Source organism: Podarcis erhardii (genome assembly GCF_964252035.2).
Source record: "Podarcis erhardii genome assembly, chromosome: 5".
NCBI lineage: Eukaryota > Metazoa > Chordata > Lepidosauria > Squamata > Lacertidae > Podarcis > Podarcis erhardii.
In genome coordinates, this window is record NC_138509.1 from 96,493,529 (window position 1) to 96,513,802 (window position 20,274).

Here is a 20,274-nt window from a genome sequence, read left to right on the forward strand (position 1 = left end):
TTGCACGGAGCAAAAGTCCCCATCATGCGCTTTTGCACGCGAGTAAGTCGACCCATCCAAAACTGAGCGCGGGGGGTTGTTGAACTCGATCCGGAGCAGAAACCCTCCGGCTCTCGCGGAACCCCTTACTCCCGAGTAGACCTGTGTGCGTGCATGCGTGCGTGCGTGCACGTGGAGGTGGCTCGGGCGGCGGCTTCCCTCTGCCTCCTCCGCGCTAGGCAAGCAGCTCCGCTTCCGTGGGAGACCCTTTACTCCCGAGTAAGCCGCTCCCCGCTCCCCTCCTGTCTTCCCCAGCAGAAGCAGCCCAGCCCGAGCTCGCTCCGGCCCGTCAAGGCAGGAGGCGGGGATCGGGGCGGCGCCGGGGGCGGCGCGTCGGGGCGGGCCGGTTTGCGCCCTGGAGGTGCCGGCGGCGGGGCTGGCTGCCGTAGTCCCGTCCCGTCGGGTCCCGCGCGCCACAGCGCCGTCGGAGCGAGCCGCGACCATGCCCCGGCCCGCGAGAGGCTCCGGCGGGCCGTCGGAGCGGAGCCCGCTGTTGAATTACCGGCTGTGCAGCAGCGTCTCGGTGGAAGCGGAGCCGTCCGCGGCCAGGGCCGCCGGGGCGCGCAAGCTGCCCACCTTCCTGGGCGTCGTCGTGCCCACGCTGCTCTCCATGTTCAGCGTGGTGCTTTTCCTGCGCCTCGGTGAGTGGGGCTTTCCCTGCGCGGCTGGAGGAATCTGGCTTAGGATTGTTATTAGCATTGCTACTTTTCTTATTTAGTTCGAAAACCGAGTTCAGCGCGCGGGGCGGAGACCGTAGCGCGTCTTAAGAAGCCGCCTGACCCGAAAAGCTCAGTTTGGAGGCGGCGGGGAAGCGCACGCACTTTGCCTATGCTCAGGAAACCTGGCTCTCAGAGCTGGAGAACCAGGGGAGGGAGCAGCCCTTTGGTTCAAGCCTCATCGTTGCCGCTGTAGGCGTTAGGTGAGCCAGGGATCTCCAGTGATGGGAGTCCAGTAATATCCTAGGCCACAGGATTCCCTGCTGCTGGTGAGAAGATGCCTTTGAGATGAAGGCTCTGTTGGCACCTACATAAACGTGGCCAATATTGTTTCACATCTGTTTTAAAGCTCAGTCTGTGCGGAGGTTGCCGCCTCTTCCCCTGAACTTGTTGTCCTTCCTGTTTAAGCCAGGTGCTCCCTGAGGCAATAACCCTATGTCCAGGTGAGGGCTTCTATAGATGTCTCTCGTAGTGTGTTATCCAAACATATCAAAATATGCCCCCTGTTCATAAAAAGCTAGCATCTCAGGGAGCAATGCTGACTAGAACCCTTCTCCCTGCCATCCTAGGTTTCTATGGGCAGGGGTTATCGTTTATGGATGGAGCTGCTTTTGGTCATGTTGCTTGCCTGCCAACAGCTCTGCTGTCTGGAGTGGAACAGATCAGAGCTGACTCCTGCAGTGAGAATTAAATCCTAGTGACTGTCTGCTGACTTCCTCTTGGCTTCAGGGCACCCTGCCCAACAGCACCTTATAATTAACCAAGTCTTATAAGTCCTCGTAAGGTCCTAACTCCTACACTGACCCAACACATCAGTGCCCTGCTATGGGGCCTTTTAACTAGCCTGGCAACTTATCCTACCAAATGCCAGCAAACCCTAAGGAAGTGGTTCTCAAACTTTTTTCTCTGGACCACACTTTCTCGATAAAGACTTCCTTGTGCCACCCTGAATTTTTCATTGATAAGAAACACATTGGATAACAACAACAACAACAACAAGAACAACAACAACAACAACAACAATTTATTTATACCCTGCCCATCTGACTGGGTTTCCCCAGCTACTCTGGGCGGCTCCCAACAGAATTAATGATAATAATACAGTAATAAAAAAGTGATAAGACATAAGACATAAAAAACTTCCCTAAACAGGGCTGCCTTCAGACGGTCTTCTAAAAGTCAGATAGTTGTTTATTTCCTTGACATCTGATGGGAAGGTGTTCCACAGGGCAGGCGCCACCACCGAGAAGGCCCTCTGCCTGGTTCCCTGTAACCTCACTTCTCGCAGGGAGGGAACTGCCAGAAGGCCCTCGGCGCTGGACCTCAGTGTCCGGGCTGAAGGATGGGGGTGGAGACGCTCCTTCAGGTATACTGGGCCGAAGCAACAACTTGTGGCAGTGTAAACGTAGAACACAACTATTTATAATATGATCGCAGGTAAATTAAGGGACGCGGGTGGCACTGTGGTCTATACCACAGAGCCTTTTGGGCTTGCTGATTGGAAAGTCGGCGGTTCGAATCCCTGCTACGGAGTGGCTCCCGTTGCTCTCTTCTGCCAACTTAGCAGTTTGAAAGCATGCCAGTGCAAGTAGATAAATAGGTACCGCTGTGGCGGGGAAGGTAAACGGCATTCCCATGCGCTCTGGCTCTTGTCACGGTGCTCCCTTGCGCCAGAAGTGGTTTAGTTATGCTGGCCACATGACCTGGAAAGCTGTCTGTGGACAAACACCAGCTCTTTTGGCTTGAAAGTGAGATGAGCTCTGCACTCCGTAGTCGCCTTTGACTGGACTTAACTGTCCAGGGGTCCTTTAACTTATGATCACAGGACATCCAGAAGGTATAAAACAATGCAGCTACGTAAGAGCATAAATCATTTCCAAAATATAATTGTAAACTTATGTACCTTAAGGATGCATACAAACTCAGTGAGAGGCATGAGCTTGCTTTTGCTGGCAACTCTCACCATCCCATCAACACAAAGAAGCCTTTCTCTTGTCTGGTTTTCCTCCGAATCACTTGATGTTCTTGCTCTCCTTCTGGAAAGATATCTACCCATATTTGGCAAATAAAAAAGATATTGTCATACTATAGTATACAACGCCACACTGAAATGTTTAAATGTTTATTTGATGGCCCTTGAATCTTCCCACCAATCTTCCCACCCTCTCCTGCCACACCCTCTGAGAACCACTGTCCTACAAGACCAGGGGTAGACAACCTAAGGCCCGGGGGCCGGATCCGGCCCAGTCGCCTTCTTAATCTGGCCCGCAAATGGTCTGGCAATCAGCATGTTTTTACATGAATAGAATGTGTCCTTTTATTTAAAATGCATCTCTGGGTTATTTGTGGGGCATAGGAATTCGTTCATTTTTTTCTCCAAAATATAGTCCAGCCCACCACATGGTCTGAGGGACGGTGGACTGGCCCATGGCTGAAAAGGGTTGCTGACCCCTGTACAAGACCCATATCCACTCTTTAAAGCCTGACTTGCACCCTCTAGTTTTACTCCCTAGAGCATTTTTTCTGATCTGGCGCCTGGAATACAGTGTCACTCCAGGGTTCCTGATCACCACATTTGACCCTCATACTATCTGCACTAGTGGTCTATGCCCCACAAAGACCCCTCTTTTGTTAATACTCTCACACTTTTAGCAGTTAACTTCTACCTTCCTCTTCCAAAACCCTTACAAACAACTGCAGCACCTCTGCTTTGGTCTCTCCTTTGGTCGCCGTACAATCCAAGGCTGCTGCCTCTTAAGAACTTGCCCCACTCATGCTATTGCAGTAATGGCTACCTAACCCCTTTCCAAATGCCCACCTCTGTTCTGGGCTAGAAATACTACTCATTGGCCTACCCACCTGTGGCAAATTTGAAGTGCCTGCAGGGAACCAGGCTGGGAAGATGGAGATGTTGTAGTCCAAAACATCTGGAGGGCACCAGGTTGGGGAGGGATGGACTTTGGGCCTTTACCCAGCAGCTTGAATTGGACTTGGGAGAGAATAGGCAGCCTGTCATTGGCATCCGTCTGTCTTGAGAGACAATGGAGTGTGCCTTTGGGGGGCAAAGTCAAACTGCTGCATAAGCAGCATTGAAGTTACCTCTCCGTGGTGCAAACCTGAGCTATGTGTCTGGAGATCCTGAGCTGCCCAGATGACAAGACCCCCCTCTCGGCCTCCCTGATGGGGTCCAAAGGAAAGCAGAGCAAGACATTTGGCACAAGCTTGGCTGCAGGAGTTGCCGGAGGGAGGCGTACAAGGAGCCATTCAACCATCTTAGGGACTGCATTCCAGATTTGTGTATGGTTTACTCCAGAGTTTTCCAAACTTTTTATGTTGGTAACACACTTTTTAGACATGCATCATTTCATGACACAGTAATTCTTTTATATATAGATCTAGATATAGATACACACCCACACACATATATATAATTTTTATTAGTTTTTTAACATCATTTTCAACAGTAATTAAACATGCTTTTAGATCTTATACAATTTTTTTACTTCCCTCAATCTCATCTGAAAATTTTCCAATCTAATCTCTTAGGATACATTTCTTACTTTCCCTATGACATTTAAATCTCATAACAGTTATCTCTATTCTTTTTCTACTTTGTAACGTTTCATAGATTTCTCCTTACAAAACTTGCAGTCCTACTAGTGTCATTTGTTGTTTACAATTGCTCTTCAAATAGTTCATCTACGTCTTCCAATCTTCTGTGAATCTCTGGTCCCACAGGTTTCGAATCCTTCCTGTCATTTTGTCCAATTCTGCATAATCCATTAATTTTTCTGCCATTCTTCTTTCGCACGACATAGTAATTCAGTTTTACTAGCAAACCGGAGGTTAAACTAACTCCTTTCCAGCCCCGGGAGGAACTCGGGGAGTGTTCACACAGCACAACCACACACTGCTGCTGACACAGTAACGTGGCACGACGTGCAGTTTGGATAGCTCTGATATACTCCTTAGCCTTTTCTTCTTCCAAAGATATCCCACAAGGCAGCAGACCTTTAAAGACCTTCACGGCCTAGGACCCTCATACCTACGGGACCGCCTCTCCTGGTATGCCCCACGGAGAGCCTCAAGGTCCATAAATAGCAACACCCTAGTGGTCCCGGGCCCTAAGGAAGTCAGATTAGCCTCAACCAGAGCCAGGGCCTTTTCAACACTGGCTCTGGCCTGGTGGAACGCTCTGTCTCAAGAGACCAGGGCCCTGCAGGATCTGATTTCTTTCCGCAGGGGCTGTAAGACAGAGTTGTTCTGCCTGGCCTTTGGCTTGGAATCAACTTGATCCCCTCCCCCTCTTTTCTTTTTCCTTCTGTGATGGAACTCCTATTTGGGGACTTCCCTGGCTTTTTTCTGGCCATGTAGGACCAGTCTGGATAGTTGGCCTTGGTGAAGACTTGATGTTTTTATTCCCCCCAAAAGTTTTTGATTTGAGTTTCCACTGAAAGGAGGCTGCATTTTAATGTTTTAATGTTGTATTTTAATCTTGTTTTTTAAGTTGTATTTCGGTCAATTGTTTTATATCGGGTGTTAGCTGCCCTGAGCCCGGTCTTGATTGGGGAGGGCGGGTTAGAAATAAAATTTATTATTATTATTATTAGCTATTTTTCCAGCATTGCAGGGGGTTCGACTAGATGTTCTTCGGGATCCCTTCCAACTCAACAATTCTATGATCCCCTCTTGCTGGGACCTGCTTCTTAAGTCCGCCTGAGCGGAAGCAAATGTCCCTGCTCCCCCCCCACAACACACACCTGATGTTCGATCGCAAAGTGCTTTCTCTCAGAAATGGTTGTGGCAGCTGGGAAAATGAAGGAAGCAAGCCTGTAAGTGCTGGCAGTAATAAGCCTTCGCTCTTCTTGGGCTTTGGGCCAGCCGGGGTCACTCCAGTCATTATATCCCCTTGCGTCTTGATTAATACCTTTCTGCAGCTGTAATGGAGCACTCAGGCTGCAACTTGGTGTTAATTAAGTGTGCAGGGGGGCCGTGCGAGAGGTGATGTGGTTTGTAAGTTCTGGGCTGGAACCACAACTGGATTAAGGCACCATCTCGTAGGCACACAAAAATCTGTTCAGTCCAGCATCTTGTGTCTCCAGTGGCCAGCCAGATGTTTTGGGAAGACCACAGCAACAGCCCTTCCTTGCTGAGTTTCCCCATGCAGCAGCTATTGAGAGATAAAGGTAAAGGGACCCCTGACCATTAGGTCCAGTCGTGACTGACTCTGGGGTTGCGGCGCTCATCTCGCTTTATTGGCCGAGGGAGCCGGCGTACAGCTTCCGGGTCATGTGGCCAGCATGAGTAAGCCGCTTCTGGCGAACCAGAGCAGCGCACGGAAACGCCGTTTACCTTCCCGCCGGAGGGGTACCTATTTATCTACTTGCCCTTTGACGTGCTTTCAAACTGCTAGGTTGGCAGGAGCTGGGACCGAGCAACGGGAGCTCACCCCGTCGCGGGGATTCGAACCACCGACCTTCTGATCAGCAAGTCCTAGGCTCTGTGGTTTAGACCACAGCACCACCCGTGACCCTTATTGAGAGATACCGTACATTGCCTCTATATGTGGAGGTTCCATTTAGCCAGCACGGCTAATGCCCTTTGGTGGATCTGGCCTCCATAGATCTCTCTCAAGCACGTCCAGTGTTGGAGGTCAGCATGGCTAGGATCCTGTTGACAGCCCCAGAAGAGACCCTGCCCCCCCCCCCCGGGTCTGCATCTGTCATTACTGGTGCATTCCTACATTGCATGCGGTTGGACTGGATTACCCTTCCAACTCTATGGGTGCAGTAGCGCCCCAAAAGTAATCCAGCGTCAAGAGCCCAACTCTGGAAATCAAACAGGGGGTGGGGGGCACTTGTAGAGAGAGAGTGTGTCTGGCATAGAACTGACCAACATACATCCCGCCACCTGGAGAAAGTGGAAGATTTCTCCCTCCAAACCCGAGCACCGAATTGCAGAAACGATTTCCAGAGGGTAGCCGTGTTAATCTGTTGGCAGCTGAAGCACAAGTCTTGTGGCTTCTTCAAAAGACTTTCTGGTTCGATTTGGCTGAGGCTCTCCTGGCCTTGGGGAGTCCTCTAAATTGGGAGGCACAAAGTTGCCGAAATGGTGGCAGTGAGGATATGTGTGTGTTTCAAAATGTATTTTCGATTATATGTCGAGTTCTTTGCACGCTCAGAGCAACGGAAGCATTGCAGCGGGGCTAGATCGAAATGGCTCTTGTTAAAATGTGTGTGTGTCTTCAAGAGTTCAAAACATTTGCGCCAAAGCATGAAGTCTGCACATCTGTGTGTCTGACGGGACTCTAAATCTAGATGCAGCAACCGTCAACAACAGTTAGCGCTTAAATCGGTTTGATGTTGTTTGCATGTTTCAAAAGATTTCAGATTTATTTCTGTTAAGTGAGATACAAATGATTGAAGCGTTGCTGGCCTCCCTCTCTCTTTTGAGGGACAGGCAGTATTTCGGGAGTCTCTTGCCATGTGCCCATCCTAGACGGCTACAGATGGAGTATCTGCTTTACTCAGCTCACATTTATTTTTTACGACAAATGGCCGCCCATGAGAAAGCAATCAGGCAGGCCTGCAAGAAATGGAAGCATCTCTTAGGAGGGAGAAAGGAAGACAGTTGGGTCACGTTTTTCCCTCCTTCACTAAGCGATCTCCCGTGTTCAGTCTTCAGCCTTTCTCTCCCCAGTGTGAGAATCTGCCTTATACTGAATCAGACTTTGTCCACCTACCACAGTATTGTCCACTCTGACTGGCAGCATCTCTCTGGGGGTTCAGGCAGGAGTCTCTCCCAGCCCTACCTGAGATACTGTGGATTGGGACCTTCTGCATGCAGAGCAGATGCTCCAGCTAGCCTCTGAAGAAGTGCTAGTGTAGGATTCAAAACAAGGCACATGGTTTTGAATTCATTTGAAATATAAGTCTGTTCGTAAGCTGCTCCATTGTTTGAAATGCAGGTTCTTTGTCCTGGAGGCAGACTGCCCTCATTTGGCTTGCCTGAGTAATCTGAACAGACTTCTTTGCAAATACCCACTTAGGCTTAGTCAGTAGGGTATGAGACTCTTAATCGCAGGGTCATGGGTTCAAGGCGCAAAAGATTCCTGCATTGCAGCGAGTTGGACTAGATGACCCTTGGGGTACCTTCCAATTCATCAGTTCTATGTTTCTAAGATTTTGACTCGTGACCTGTCTGATTTGTGTGGGGCAGACTGGGGATTTGAAGTTGTGGGTAATTGGTGGGGCAAAACTTTGGACTCAAAGCCTTTCAGTTCCCACAGATTGGGCTTGGTAGTTTTGCTCTTCATTGCATTTGGTTTAGAAGTATTCTGGCATTGAGATCTGGCTTCCTCCTCTTCATCGCTCATTGAAACGCTTCAATTCTGCTTTTTCAACACGCGGTTACTGCAGCCTCCGATATGCTCTACAGTTCTGTCGTCCCACCATGTGCGCATGCAGTCTTCAGTTTGGGATTGGGCACAGAATCTGGAGCATCGGCTTTCCCAAGCAAATCAAGTTTCTAGTCCATATGAAAAAGTCAGCTGTGGCAACCAGTTGTGATTTCAGTGTCTTCCACAGTTCTCTCCCCCCCCCCGCGCCCCACCCCACCCTATTGAAGTAGAAAGATTCTCTCTTGCCAAATGGTTGTTCTCAGCTGAGTTTTAAACCTTACAGCAACATTATGTTAATTATTATTCTAATTAAGCTTATTGTTTATTTAAAAACAACAACAACTGCTGTTTGAGGGAGTCGGGTGCAGGATCAGAAAGCAAAACAAACAGAATGCAAGGGAAAGAGCCTGAAGATAACAATTTTTTTGTGTGTGTGTGTGTGTGTGTTAATTGTGGTGAAGGTAAAATGGATTCTGTTCCAAGAAAAGCTCAATTTCCTGCACCACTTCCTATATCCCTTATACAAGTCCGCAAAAAGTTGTTCGTTTTGAATAATGTATCCCCACCCCAGTTTCCTGCATGTTCTAACAGGCTCAGACTGTCCTTTTTATGTATATATAAAAGACTGCAGTTCCATTGAATTTGGTGGGAATATACTTTGGGCAAGTGTCTATGGGACCGCAGCCTTAATCAAGGAGAAACTAATAGTAATAGGATACTGTAGAAATTAATCCGGGATCTGTGCAGCCTGATAGTATATGCCAGCCTTAACAAAGGCCAGGAAAGCAGTGCAGTTACACCCTGCGTTCCCTTGCAAACATTCTCAAATATTTAGATCTGAACCCCGTGGGGGAAAACCGGACACAGGGTTCTTTGAGAACTGTCCTGATCTTCCTTATGACTCAGGATCCGCTCATTATCCTGGGATCCTCTCTGTTTGCAGCGAGAGCCAGCTCTGAGCAGAGGGCAGAGTCCGAGCTGTGAATTTCCTCTCCCTAGCGAGGAACAAATTGGGCAGCTCGCTTTGCCAGGTCCATGTGATTTGTGGGGGGTGTGGGGGGCACACCCTCCACAGATTTGCTCAGGGCAGCTGGGGACAGTTTAAAGCTGTGTCTACAGCCCACGAGCTCCGCAAGGCTCAAATCCATTTTCTCTGCTCATCTTTTCTCGATCACTTTTAGCTTCCCCTAGAAGCAGCCTGGGGTCAACCAGGGTCATCCCTCTTGCAAAATCTGCCTGCAGAAACCTTTTCCTCCCTTGAGTTGCAAATAGCACTATCTCCAGTCTCCGTTGTGGGACAGAATATACAGCTTGGGGGCGAGGAAAGCCTTTCCTTGGAAGGGAGGCTGCCTTGGCCAGGGCCTGTGACACCTGTGGTGCCCTTGATTCAGGATTAATTAGAGCAAAGGCAATTTTCATGTGCATGGCCTTCAAGCAATAAATATTACTTTAAATAAAAGATCTGGGAAACAATGGGAGGTGTTGATACCTAGGGAGGGATAGCTGAGCTCTGGCATTTGTCATGTTCAAAACTGGAGCAGGGAAATCCCTTTTCATCCAAAGGGCCACATTCACACTTGTGGGGGCCGCATGCCAGTCAGGGGTGTGGCTAGAGGCAAAAGGGGTGGAGCCACAGGAGTGACTCTTTGCACAGCATAGGCTACATTCTGGCCATGGAGAAGTCAAGAGTTTTCTGCTTGTCTCTCCATTTTATCATCATCCTATGATAATCTCAGCGATAGGCCTGGTCTGTGGGATGTGGCACTTCAGAGTACCTTAAGGAAAAGTGTTCTTGCCTAGCTTGTTCCCTGCCATGCTAGATTTCTACCTGCAGGCGTTTTCTTTCCCTTTCTTTTTTGGAAAATGGGAGCCTTTGCAAAAAAACCATCTCCCACCTGTGGGCTGAAAAGGGTCGAATCCTTGTAAATCAAGAAAACCTTTAATAAAAAAAACAGAACAAAAAGAAAACTACCTCACTTGATTCCATCACATTGTTTGCATCAGGAGACATGAAGAAAGAGATTTGTTCCGCTGATAAACTAATTACCGTTTGGAGACTTAAGGCGGACTGGTGGCTTTTATTTTGTGCTAGTGATTTTGTGGGACACGGCAGAGACTTTTACATGGTCTAGGATGGGGAAACGGTCCCAGGCGTTTCGGTGCTTGCAGTGGAAATTCCAGTTGGTCCCCCCACCCCCCCACCCGCTAATAATTGGGAAGTTCCCTTCCACAAGCTCCTTTGAAATGAGTGGGTCTTGGTCAGCAGAACTTCCCTGTCAGGTGAGACACATGGAGGGGTCTCGCTAAACAGTCCGCTTTGCTGCTGTTACAGAAGACCCAAATCTCTTTCCCTCCCTTCTGGCAGCTTCCTCATGTTGCCTTATGACAGGGCTGCCTCGGTTCTCAAATAACTCTGTGATCTTATGAAAGTCCTCTTTCTTCTTCTTCTTCTTTTTGTAAAAAAACTAACAAACCAAAGAGAAATCGAAAGCGTGAAAATCCCAGGGTGGAGGCACTTTGGAATTCCCCCCACATAGCTCTGGAAGAAATGGCTTGATTTCTTTACCCGGCACTGACTGGCTTCCTTTCACTCTGCTGCTGAGGTTTTCTGGAAATCTCGGTTTGTCAGGGCAGGGTGGCTGATTAACAACCCCCTCCACAAACACACACAACACCCAGCCTGCAGTTGCAAGGGGAAAGTCACCACTTCCTGGTCTGCTTGTTTGCCCAATGCCAGCTGAGCCGGCAACGTGTGGAGGTTCACAACGTGCTTCCCCTTTGCAGTATTTCTGCACAGAATTGCTCTGGAAGCTTGTCAAAGGTGATGTGTGGTGCCTGAACAGGTTGGCTCTCCTGGTCAGCCCCGTGACCCTATAAACTCAGATATATGTGTTAATCACTTTGTTGTTGTTTAGTCGTTTAGTCGTGCCCGACTCTTTGTGACCCCCTGGACCAGAGCACGCCAGGCACTCCTGTCTTCCACTGCCTCCTGCAGTTTGGTCAAACTCATGTTCGTAGCTTCTATGACACTGTCCCACCATCTCATCCTCTGTCTCCTTGTGCCCTCCATCTTTCCCAACATCAGGGTCTTTTCCAGGGAGTTTTCTCTTCTCACGAGGTGGCCAAAGTCTTGGAGCCTCAGTTTCAGGATCTGTCCTTCCAGTGAGCACTCAGGGCTGATTTCCTTAAGAATGGAGAGCAGGGGGGGGGGGCGGGGGGTGCAGGTGGGCCTGGTGTAGAGAGGAACCGGTTTGGCACCCTCCCCGTGCCCCAGTTGGTGGCTCCCAAGGCAGCAGCACCCATGGCCAACCCTGTAGAGTTGGAGGGGACCTGTGGTGTCATCTAGTCCAACCCCCTGCAAATGCAGGCATCACAGAAGGAGAATTCGCAAAAGATGGTCATCCCACCCGTTTCAAAGGAACTTCCAAGGGAAAAACCTCTTGAAAGAAATTCATGTTTTTGAAGGAATGTGCTTTTTGACAAGGACGTTCTGCAACAGCGTGATGAAATTCGCCGTATTCCTGTTCTTTGCTGCACTGATTCTTGCAAAGTAGGCAAGGGCTCAGACATGTGTTATCGAGAGACTGATTAATGAGAAGGTCCATTCCAAAGTGTCCTCAATCCTCGCGAAGGCCCACCTGGGTTTGCACAAGCACATCTGCACGTGGTGCTGATGTCTCCTGCCCTTCAGGGTACCTGGCCACTGGATGTGGCTGAATGTGGCTGAATGGCTTGTGGCTGAATGGCTTGTGGTTCCTGGGCTTGTGGCTGAATGGCTTGTGGTTCCTGGGACTGCCGGTCACTGCCAGTGTGCCAACACTGACCGGACTGCAAAGAGGCCATTGTTGGCAGATGTCTCCTCAGCTCCCTGTTGACTCCAGCTTCTATGCTCAATAAACATGCACCTTTAATTTTTTTTAAAAAATGAACTTCCATGGAAACTCCACCATCTTCTGAGGTAGGTGGGCGGCCATCTGTCAGGGATGATTTTGCTGAGATTCTTGTATTGCAGAGGGCTGGACTAGATGAGCTCTAGATGACAACTGTTGTTGTTTAGTCGTTTAGTCGTGTCCGACTCTTCGTGACCCCCTGGACCAGAGCACGCCAGGCACTCCTGTCTTCCACTGCCTCCCACAGTTTGGTCAGACTCATGTTTGTAGCTTCGAGAACACTGTCCAACCATCTCGTCCTCCATCGTCCCCTTCTCTTTGTGCCCTCCATCTTTCCCAACATCAGGGTCTTTTCCAGGGAGTCTTCTCTTGTCATGAGGTGGCCAAAGTATTGGAGCCTCAGCTTCAGGACCTGTCCTTCCAGTGAGCACTCAGGGCTGATTTCCTTAAGAATGGATACGTTTGATCTTCTTGCAGTCCATGGGACTCTCTAGAGTCTCCTCCAGCACCAGAATTCAAAAGCATCCATTCTTCTGCGATCAGCCTTCTGGATGGTCCAGCTCTCACTTCCATACATCACTACTGGGAAAACCAGAGCTTTAACTATACGGACCTTTGTTGGCAAGGTGATGTCTCTGCTTTTTAAGACGCTGTCTAGGTTTGCCTTCGCCTTTCTCCCAAGGAGCAAGCGTCTTTTAATTTCGTGACTGCTGTCACCATCTGCAGTGATCATGGAGCCCAAGAAAGTAAAATCTCTCACTGCCTCCATTTCTTCCCCTTCTATTTGCCAGGAGGTGATGGGCCCAGTGGCCATGATCTTCGTTTTTTTAATCACTTAATGGCACCTTAAACCTAGGTTACAGTTGCCACAACAGAATGTCTAGGTGCCATCTTTTTTACAAGGACATTTATTATTACAGTCGTACCTTGGTTCTTGAACTTAAATCCATTCCAGGAGTCCGTTCAACTCCCGAAACCGTTCAAAAACCAAGGCGCGGCTTCCGATTGGCTGCAGGAGCTTCCTGCACTCAATTGGAAGCCATGTCAGACTTCCAAAAAGCATTCAAAAACCGGAACACTTACTTACTAGTTTTTGGTGTTCGGGAGTCAAAACGTCCAAATACCAAGGTTTTCACCTTCTCACCCCTTGCTTTTTCCTGTTAGACCTATTGCAGTCGTTAAGAGTCGTCAACAGGCTCATCGCAGCTATCTGCCAATCACCCATTCCCACCACCCTTCTGAGTAATACCCCTCCCCACCTTCTCACTATATAGAAAGGTCCGGTGACTTCTGTTTCAGTGTATCTGAAGAAGTGTGCATGCACACGAAAGCTCATACCTAGAACTAACTCAGTTGGTCTTTAAGGTGCTACTGGAAGGAATTTTTTTATTTTGTTTTGACCATGGCAGACCAACACGGCTACCTATCTGTAACAAATACCAAGGTGTTTGAGAACCAATGTACAACTGTATTATTATACTGAACTATGGCAATTAGATAAACAAATTGTCGCTGTACAGCAGGTAATAACTTGTGAGTGACTCCTATGGGGAAACCACTGCTGATAACAGGGTTTAATCCAGGAGCAAAAGACGTTTCCGTTCTTTTGGGTTTTCCTTTGTTTCTTTTTATTATGGGGTTTCCAAAATTGGCAAATTAATTTGCAGAGTTGTAAAATCTGCGTTTAAAACCAAAACCAAAACCAACCAACCCTCCTGAGTCTGCTTATTAAACATAACTTGTGGTTTCACCTCGAGTCTCTTGACCAATTCCCCCCCCCAAAAAAAAAATAAATTACAGGGTTTCCACAAGGTTTCCTCACGGTGGTTCTTTTGTGGTGGCAGGCACATTCCCCAAGGCTGAAAAGCAGCAATATTTCGTCAATCTGGAAAACCGGATTGTTGCAGCGCCCAGCTAGAGAAGTCCATTGCAGCTGTGGATGGCGATTGTGATGGTGTCATTGTCGTGGGTGCCTGTTGCAGGTCTTTTACAGCACATTCACACACACACCACTTGCTGCCCGCCCCGCGGTTCCCTCGGTTGCCAGATATATATGTCCTCAATTTAAAAATCAATTGGCTTGTTTTCGAATCAATACCTTGTTTTTGCTTTACAGCTCTGAGGCCTTAAGGGAACTCGGTGGAGTTTATAAATCTAAATAAGTCAGGCCTCGACGCTTTAGAGCTTAAACGGTTCCGTGGAGAAGGGCGGGAGTGTTCCAGAAAGAGCCGTGTGAAACCCCAGAGGCCGGGAGGCTCTGATACGGCGTGAAACGGACAGCAGTTTGACGCTGCTAGGGCTTGTCAGCTGGGATCCGCAAAGATCTGGGCTGGGTTCTCGAGCCAAAGGACAGTTCTGGCCTGGTTCTGGCAGCAGCATGGGTGTGGGTGGGCCAGGAGGGTTGTGCCAGGATCAGTGGACCCTCAGGTGGGCAGCATCCAGCTTGCCTTGGAGACCTTGGGCCAGTCACATACTCTAAGACAAGCCTACCTTAAAGGGATGTTGTTGGGGTGATAGGGTAGGTTTACCTGTGTTCGGTCCTTGGGGCCAGGTGGTTCAAACCAGGATTAGAAACTCAGATAGATAAGCTAATTGCCAAATTGCACCTTAAACCTAGGTTATGTTCACCACAGTTGAACGTCTAGGTGGTTGGTGTTGGGGTTTTGTTTTTGCATTATTTACCGTATTTTTTGCTCCATAAGACACACCTTTTCCCTCTTAAAATCTAAGGGGAAATGTCTGTGCGTCTTATGGAGCGAATGTGTGGTCCCTGGGGCTGGGGGGGGGGGGACCCGGGCTTCCCTCGCCAGCCCCGAGGCTGGCAGTGAGGGAAGCTCAGTTTTCCCTGCCGCCAGCCCCACAAGCTTCCAGAGGCTTCCGGAGGCTTTGGGATGCCTTCTGCTGAAGCCTCAACAGTGCAGCGGGAGTGCCCGCTGCGCTCCGGAGGCTTCGGGTTCCTTTCGCTCAAGTGTGGGTGCCCCTTCAGCTAAGGCGCAGCGGCGCCCCTTCAGCTAAGCAGGAGGAGAAATGGAAGGGGCTCCGTTTCTCCTGCCACTTCGCAGAAGGGGTGCTGCGCAGAGAGGGGGAGATTATTTTTTTTTGTTCTCCCCCTCTAAAACAAGGTGCGTCCTATGGTCGGGTGCATCCTATAGAGCGAAAAATACGGTATTTATTTGTTTCATTTCTATACTGCTTTATACTGCTTTACTATTTCTATACTGCTTTATATTTTAAAGAAAACATCTCAAAGCAGTTTAAAACTTCAAACAAAACCATCCAGAATAAAACAAATTCAGGCTTCAAGGAAAACATATCAGATTCTTCTTAAAGTGACACTTGGCTTTCCCCATATTTATTTATTTATTTACCTACTTCATTTATAGAGCTGCCCCATAACAGAAGGAAGGCAGTGTGGTTTAGTGGTGAGAGTGTTGGACCCGGACCTGGGAGATCAGGGTTCAAATCAGGGTTCAAAACTCAGTCAGGAATCTCACGGTGTGACCTTGGAGTCAGTCACAGCCTCTTAACCTCCCTTGCAGGGGATTAACTGAGGAGGGGGGAGAACCATGTACCCCTTGGAGAAAAAGGTGGAAGATTAATGCAGTAAATAAGGTCTTTGGCTCACCTGCTTAAGAAAGCTGGAAGGATATGGAGATGTCAGCTGCCAATCTGGCATCCAGAGATCTCCATGCGATCACAATTTGACCCGCGCCAATTGCAAAATGCGCCTGGTGCCTGGCTAACTTCTAACACTGGTGCAAACATTGGGGCGCTGCCCCACTGTGGAGGGGATAGGTTAGCTGTCACTGTTGCAGGGAGAATTGGACGGAGGTCTCGAGTCTTCCTTCGTTGCCGAGCTTTTGCCCTCTGGCACATTGCCACCTTCCCAGTTGGCTCGCTCCCTCTGGGCAGGGAACGTTGCCTCCTGGGTGCCTGACGCTTAGACAGATCCCTTGATTCACAGAGCTGTAAGGCACTGCAAGGTGATAAAATTCTCCAGGGCTTGGTTTTCTACACATTCTTCTGTGTCTCATCCATACACAACACAGACATCCCTGCATGGAATTCAGCAGCCAGATTGCTGATTGAGGCAAGGCAATCTGAGCGCCTGAGGCCAATCCTGGTGCAACTGTGTTGGTTGGCTGCCTCCTCCTCCTCCTCCTCCTCCTCCTCCTCCTCCTCCTCCTCCTCCTCCTCCTCTTCTTCTTCTTCTTCTTCTTCTTCTTCTTCTTCTTCTTCTTCTTCTAGCTGCCCTTCACCCTAAGATCCCAGGTGTATTTTTAAAAAAAATGTTTTTATTAAAGGATTTTCATGGTTAACAAGGCTGCCTACAAAACAAAATAAAAAAATTCCTTCCAGTAGCACCTTACGTATCTGAAGAAGTGTGCATGCACACGAAAGCTCATACCAAGAACTAACTTAGTTGGTCTTTAAGGTGCTACTGGAAGGAATTTTTTTATTTTGTTTTGACTATGGCAGACCAACACGGCTACTTATCTGTAACTGAAGGCTACATACGTCTCTGTTTTTTTTACACCCACCTTATTTTCACACTTGCAAGTTGTTTTACATTGTTTTTCATATTGTAACCCACCCTGAGACCTTAGGGTGGAGGGTGGCTAATGAATGAATGAATGAATGAATGAATAACAATAATAAAAAATAAATAATATTTAGCCCAGCCCTCGGTTTCCTGTTGCTGAACCCATTCCCAGTCTGCAAGATAACCTGACACCCCCAGATTACTAAATTTATGCAGTTCATAAAGCTGCATTGGGTCACTTCAGTGCCCTTTTAAATCTCTCCCCCCTTTCCCATGTCTCCCCCACTGTCGCCCCATTGCCTGCTTTAGATTGTCAGCTCCTAGGGAGCAGGGACCTGTTTCTGGGTGTGGATCTCTGTGGGGCAGCACCCACGCTTGGTGTGTTGACAATGAGGAGAATGCGGAAGAGGAATGCGAGGTTTGAACCTGCGGCTTCCCTTCCCGGCTACTGTGAAGATGACTCACGTTACTGTGTTGCAACAACTCGTGCATAAATTGGTCTAGTTGGCTAATTGGGAGTCTGCAGGTTACAAAGGAGCCATGTATTTAGCAAGTCACCGGGTCACCCAAGGTGATCGGGAGTTTAGGTACAACTATTTACTTTTAAAGGACAACTGAAGGCGGCCCTGTTTAGGGAAGTTTTTAATGTCTGTCGCTGTATTGTTTTTAATATTCGATTGGGAGCCGCCCAGAGTGGCTGGAGAAACCCAGCCAGATGGGTGGGGTATAAATAATAAAATATTATTATTATTATTATTATTATTATTAAACTTAATATTTTATGTAATTCTGTCATACTCCATTTTACCAAAGTTGTCCATTATTTTTGTCATTTTGTCATTTCCCCCCTTCCTCTATGACCCACATGGAAAGCAAGCTGGCTGGCAGAGGAGAGGCAGATCATTCCTTTGTCAGCCCCCTTGATAGAACTTTAAAACCCCGTTTTGCTTAGGGACTAGAAACCTGCATTCTCATCATGGCAGACTCTGAGCCCCTAAGCAGGCCAGTAACTTATGTGGACTTACTTATGAGGCTCTGATGAAGTATTTGCTTGTCAGGAGCCTGTAGATATCCTCAAGGGGCCTGGGATTGCTGCCCAAAACCAGAAAGGGGCTTGTGCCCCTTCTTCGCTGAAAGGGTAAAAACTTGCTTGGAGGGTAAGGGAACACGGGAAGGTTTTCTTTTTGGCTGGGTGGGTTAATGCCCTAGCACTCAGGTCCTTTCTTGGGGGCTCTTGTTCCAGAGCAGGAGTGGCCTAAAGAAACTCTGGGGGAAGGCGAGGAAAGTTGGGGCAACGTCCACCCTCCATATTTCCTCCTCTGTTTCTCTCTCCGTGCTGACAGGCTTTGTGGTGGGCCAGGCCGGGCTGTTCCAGTCGCTGGCCATGTTCGTCGTGGCCTATTTCATCATCGGGCTGACGGTTCTGTCGGTGTGTGCCATCTCCACCAATGGGGCCTTGGATGCGGGTGGTGCCTACTGTATCCTTCGCACGCAGACCCAGCGAGTGTCCGGTTGGCTTAGAGCATCTCCTAGCACCTCTACAGCCATTGCACCAGGGGCTGGGAACTGGATCCAACCAGTGGGGCAGTTTCTTCTCCTGCCCGCACCCCACAGGCAAGTGCCACAAGCAGGCAGGGCTGCCCAGTGCTACAACAACATCAGGAATCAAAGCCTGTGGGCCTTAGGATTCCTGCTTCACAGCAGGTTGGGCTAGATGACCCTCAGGGGGCCCTTCCCACTCAGCGATTCTAGGATTCATTGAAGGCTGGTCCATTTGAGCAAAGGGGGCACTGCCCCACCAACCTCAGTCTGCCCTTAGCCAGCCCCCGCCTGTCTGTCTTCCTATTTCCAACCCTTCCCGGGATTGGTGACGTCACTGCCACCATTGGCCTTTTGCCCCACCAATTTCTGCTTTACACACCCCTTTGCAGCTGTCTATGTCAGTGTTTCTCGAACTGGGATCTCCAGTTCTTGTTGGACTGCAACTCCCATCATCCCTGACCACTAGCTATGGATGATGGGAGCTGTAGACCAACAACAGCTGCAGACCCACATTTAAGAAGCGCTGGTCTGTGTGACGGATGCAGCAAACCTTAGTTTGGCCTTCTTTAGCTTGATGCCCTCCTGGACTACAACTCCCATCATGCTGATTAGGAGCTGATGGGAGTTGTAGTCCAAAATGCCTGGAGGGCATCTCCCTCCAAATGGCGTGTAGATGCTAGTGCCAGTACAGACCCTCCTCTTAGCTGCCTCTCGACGTCGCTGGGTCCCCTTGACTTCTATGTTGCTCCTTGACGCACTGGGCGCAGACATGATCAGCCGGGCGCTGGGGCCCGAATTCGGCGGCAGCATTGGCATCATGTTCTTCTTGGCCAACGTTTGTGCCAGTGCGCTCTACATCCTGGGGCTGGTGGAGGCGGTCGTGGATGACTTTGGAGCCCCGGCAGGTGAGTGGCATACGAATCTTCCCGGGAGATGCTGACCCCTGTCCGCACTGCAGGGTTTTCCTCTCTCTGCCTGCAAGGCAGCGAAGGTGCCCGCCCTGACCTCCTCTTTGCCTGTCCCCGCAGAGGGCGGCGTTGGCAGCGCCACCCAGGTCCTTCCTCGCGGCTACTGGTTCGACCTCCTCTACGGCACGGTCCTTCTCTTCCTCTGCCTGCTGGTCTGCCTCGTGGGCGCTGGCATCTACGCCAAGGCCACCTTCCTCATCTTCCTGATCGTCATGCTGGTGCTGGGCACCGTCTGCCTCAGTTTCTTCGTGGTGGCCCCCCGCAAGGTGAAACTGCCCCCGGGCATAGACGGCAACGGCACAGAGCAGGGCAACGCCTCCTTCACAGGCTTCAAGCACAGCACCCTCCAGGCCAACTTGTTTGGTGAGTTTCACCTCTGCACTTGAAAAGTATTATTTTGTGGGGGGCGGGGGGCGCAGAAGCTGTGACTCCAGAGGAGTGGGAAGAGAAACAGGAAGAGAGGGCCTTCTTTGTAGTGGCCCCTAAGCTGTGGAACTCCCTCCCCACAGAGACGTGCCTGACACCTTCATGGCACAGCTTGCAGAGGATGCTGAAGATGCACCTCTTTCCCCTGTATTTTGACCCTTGAAGGGGTCTGTTTTTAGGCTCCAGTATGTTGTTGTCATGGGGACGCGGGTGGCGCTGTGGGTTAAACCACAGAGCCTAGGGCTTGCTGATCAGAAGGTTGGCGGTTCGAATCCGCGTGACAGGGTGAGCTCCCGTTGCTCGGTCCCTGCTCCTGCCAACCTAGCAGTTCGAAAGCACGTCAAAGTGTAAGTAGATAAATAGGTACCACTCCAGCGGGAAGGTAAACGGTGTTTCCGTGCGCTGCTGTGGTTCGCCAGAAGCGGCTTAGTCATGCCAGCCAGCTGTACATCGGCTACAAAGCGAGATGAGCGCAGCAACCCCAAAGTTGTCTGCGACTGGACCTAACTGTTAGGGGTCCCTTTACCTTTACCTTTATGTTGTTGTCATAGAGCTGGAAGGGCCCCCCAAGGGTGCTCTAGTCCAACCCCCTGCAATGCCGGAACCTCAATCATACATGACATCCAAACCTCCAAGGAAGGAGAGCCCACCACTTCCCGAGGGAGTCCGTCCCACCATTGCTTTTTTTGTGATTTTCCCAAGGGAAAAAGCAGCGCACAAACTGTTTCAATAAATGCATTCTTCACTACCT

General features: G+C 49.5%; 1 protein-coding gene across 1 annotated transcript in view; it reads left to right on the forward strand.

The window, feature by feature from the left end:
* Positions 1-461: 461 nt before the first annotated feature.
* Positions 462-20,274, forward strand: part of LOC309342108 (solute carrier family 12 member 9-like) — a 99,532-nt gene continuing 79,719 nt past the window's right edge. The window contains exons 1-4 of the mRNA XM_081862307.1: positions 462-680; positions 17,931-18,065; positions 18,897-19,034; positions 19,158-19,460. Coding sequence (XP_081718433.1) covers positions 482-680; positions 17,931-18,065; positions 18,897-19,034; positions 19,158-19,460 — 775 coding nt within the window. The 5' untranslated portion in view covers positions 462-481. The remainder of the gene's footprint in view (positions 681-17,930; positions 18,066-18,896; positions 19,035-19,157; positions 19,461-20,274) is intronic.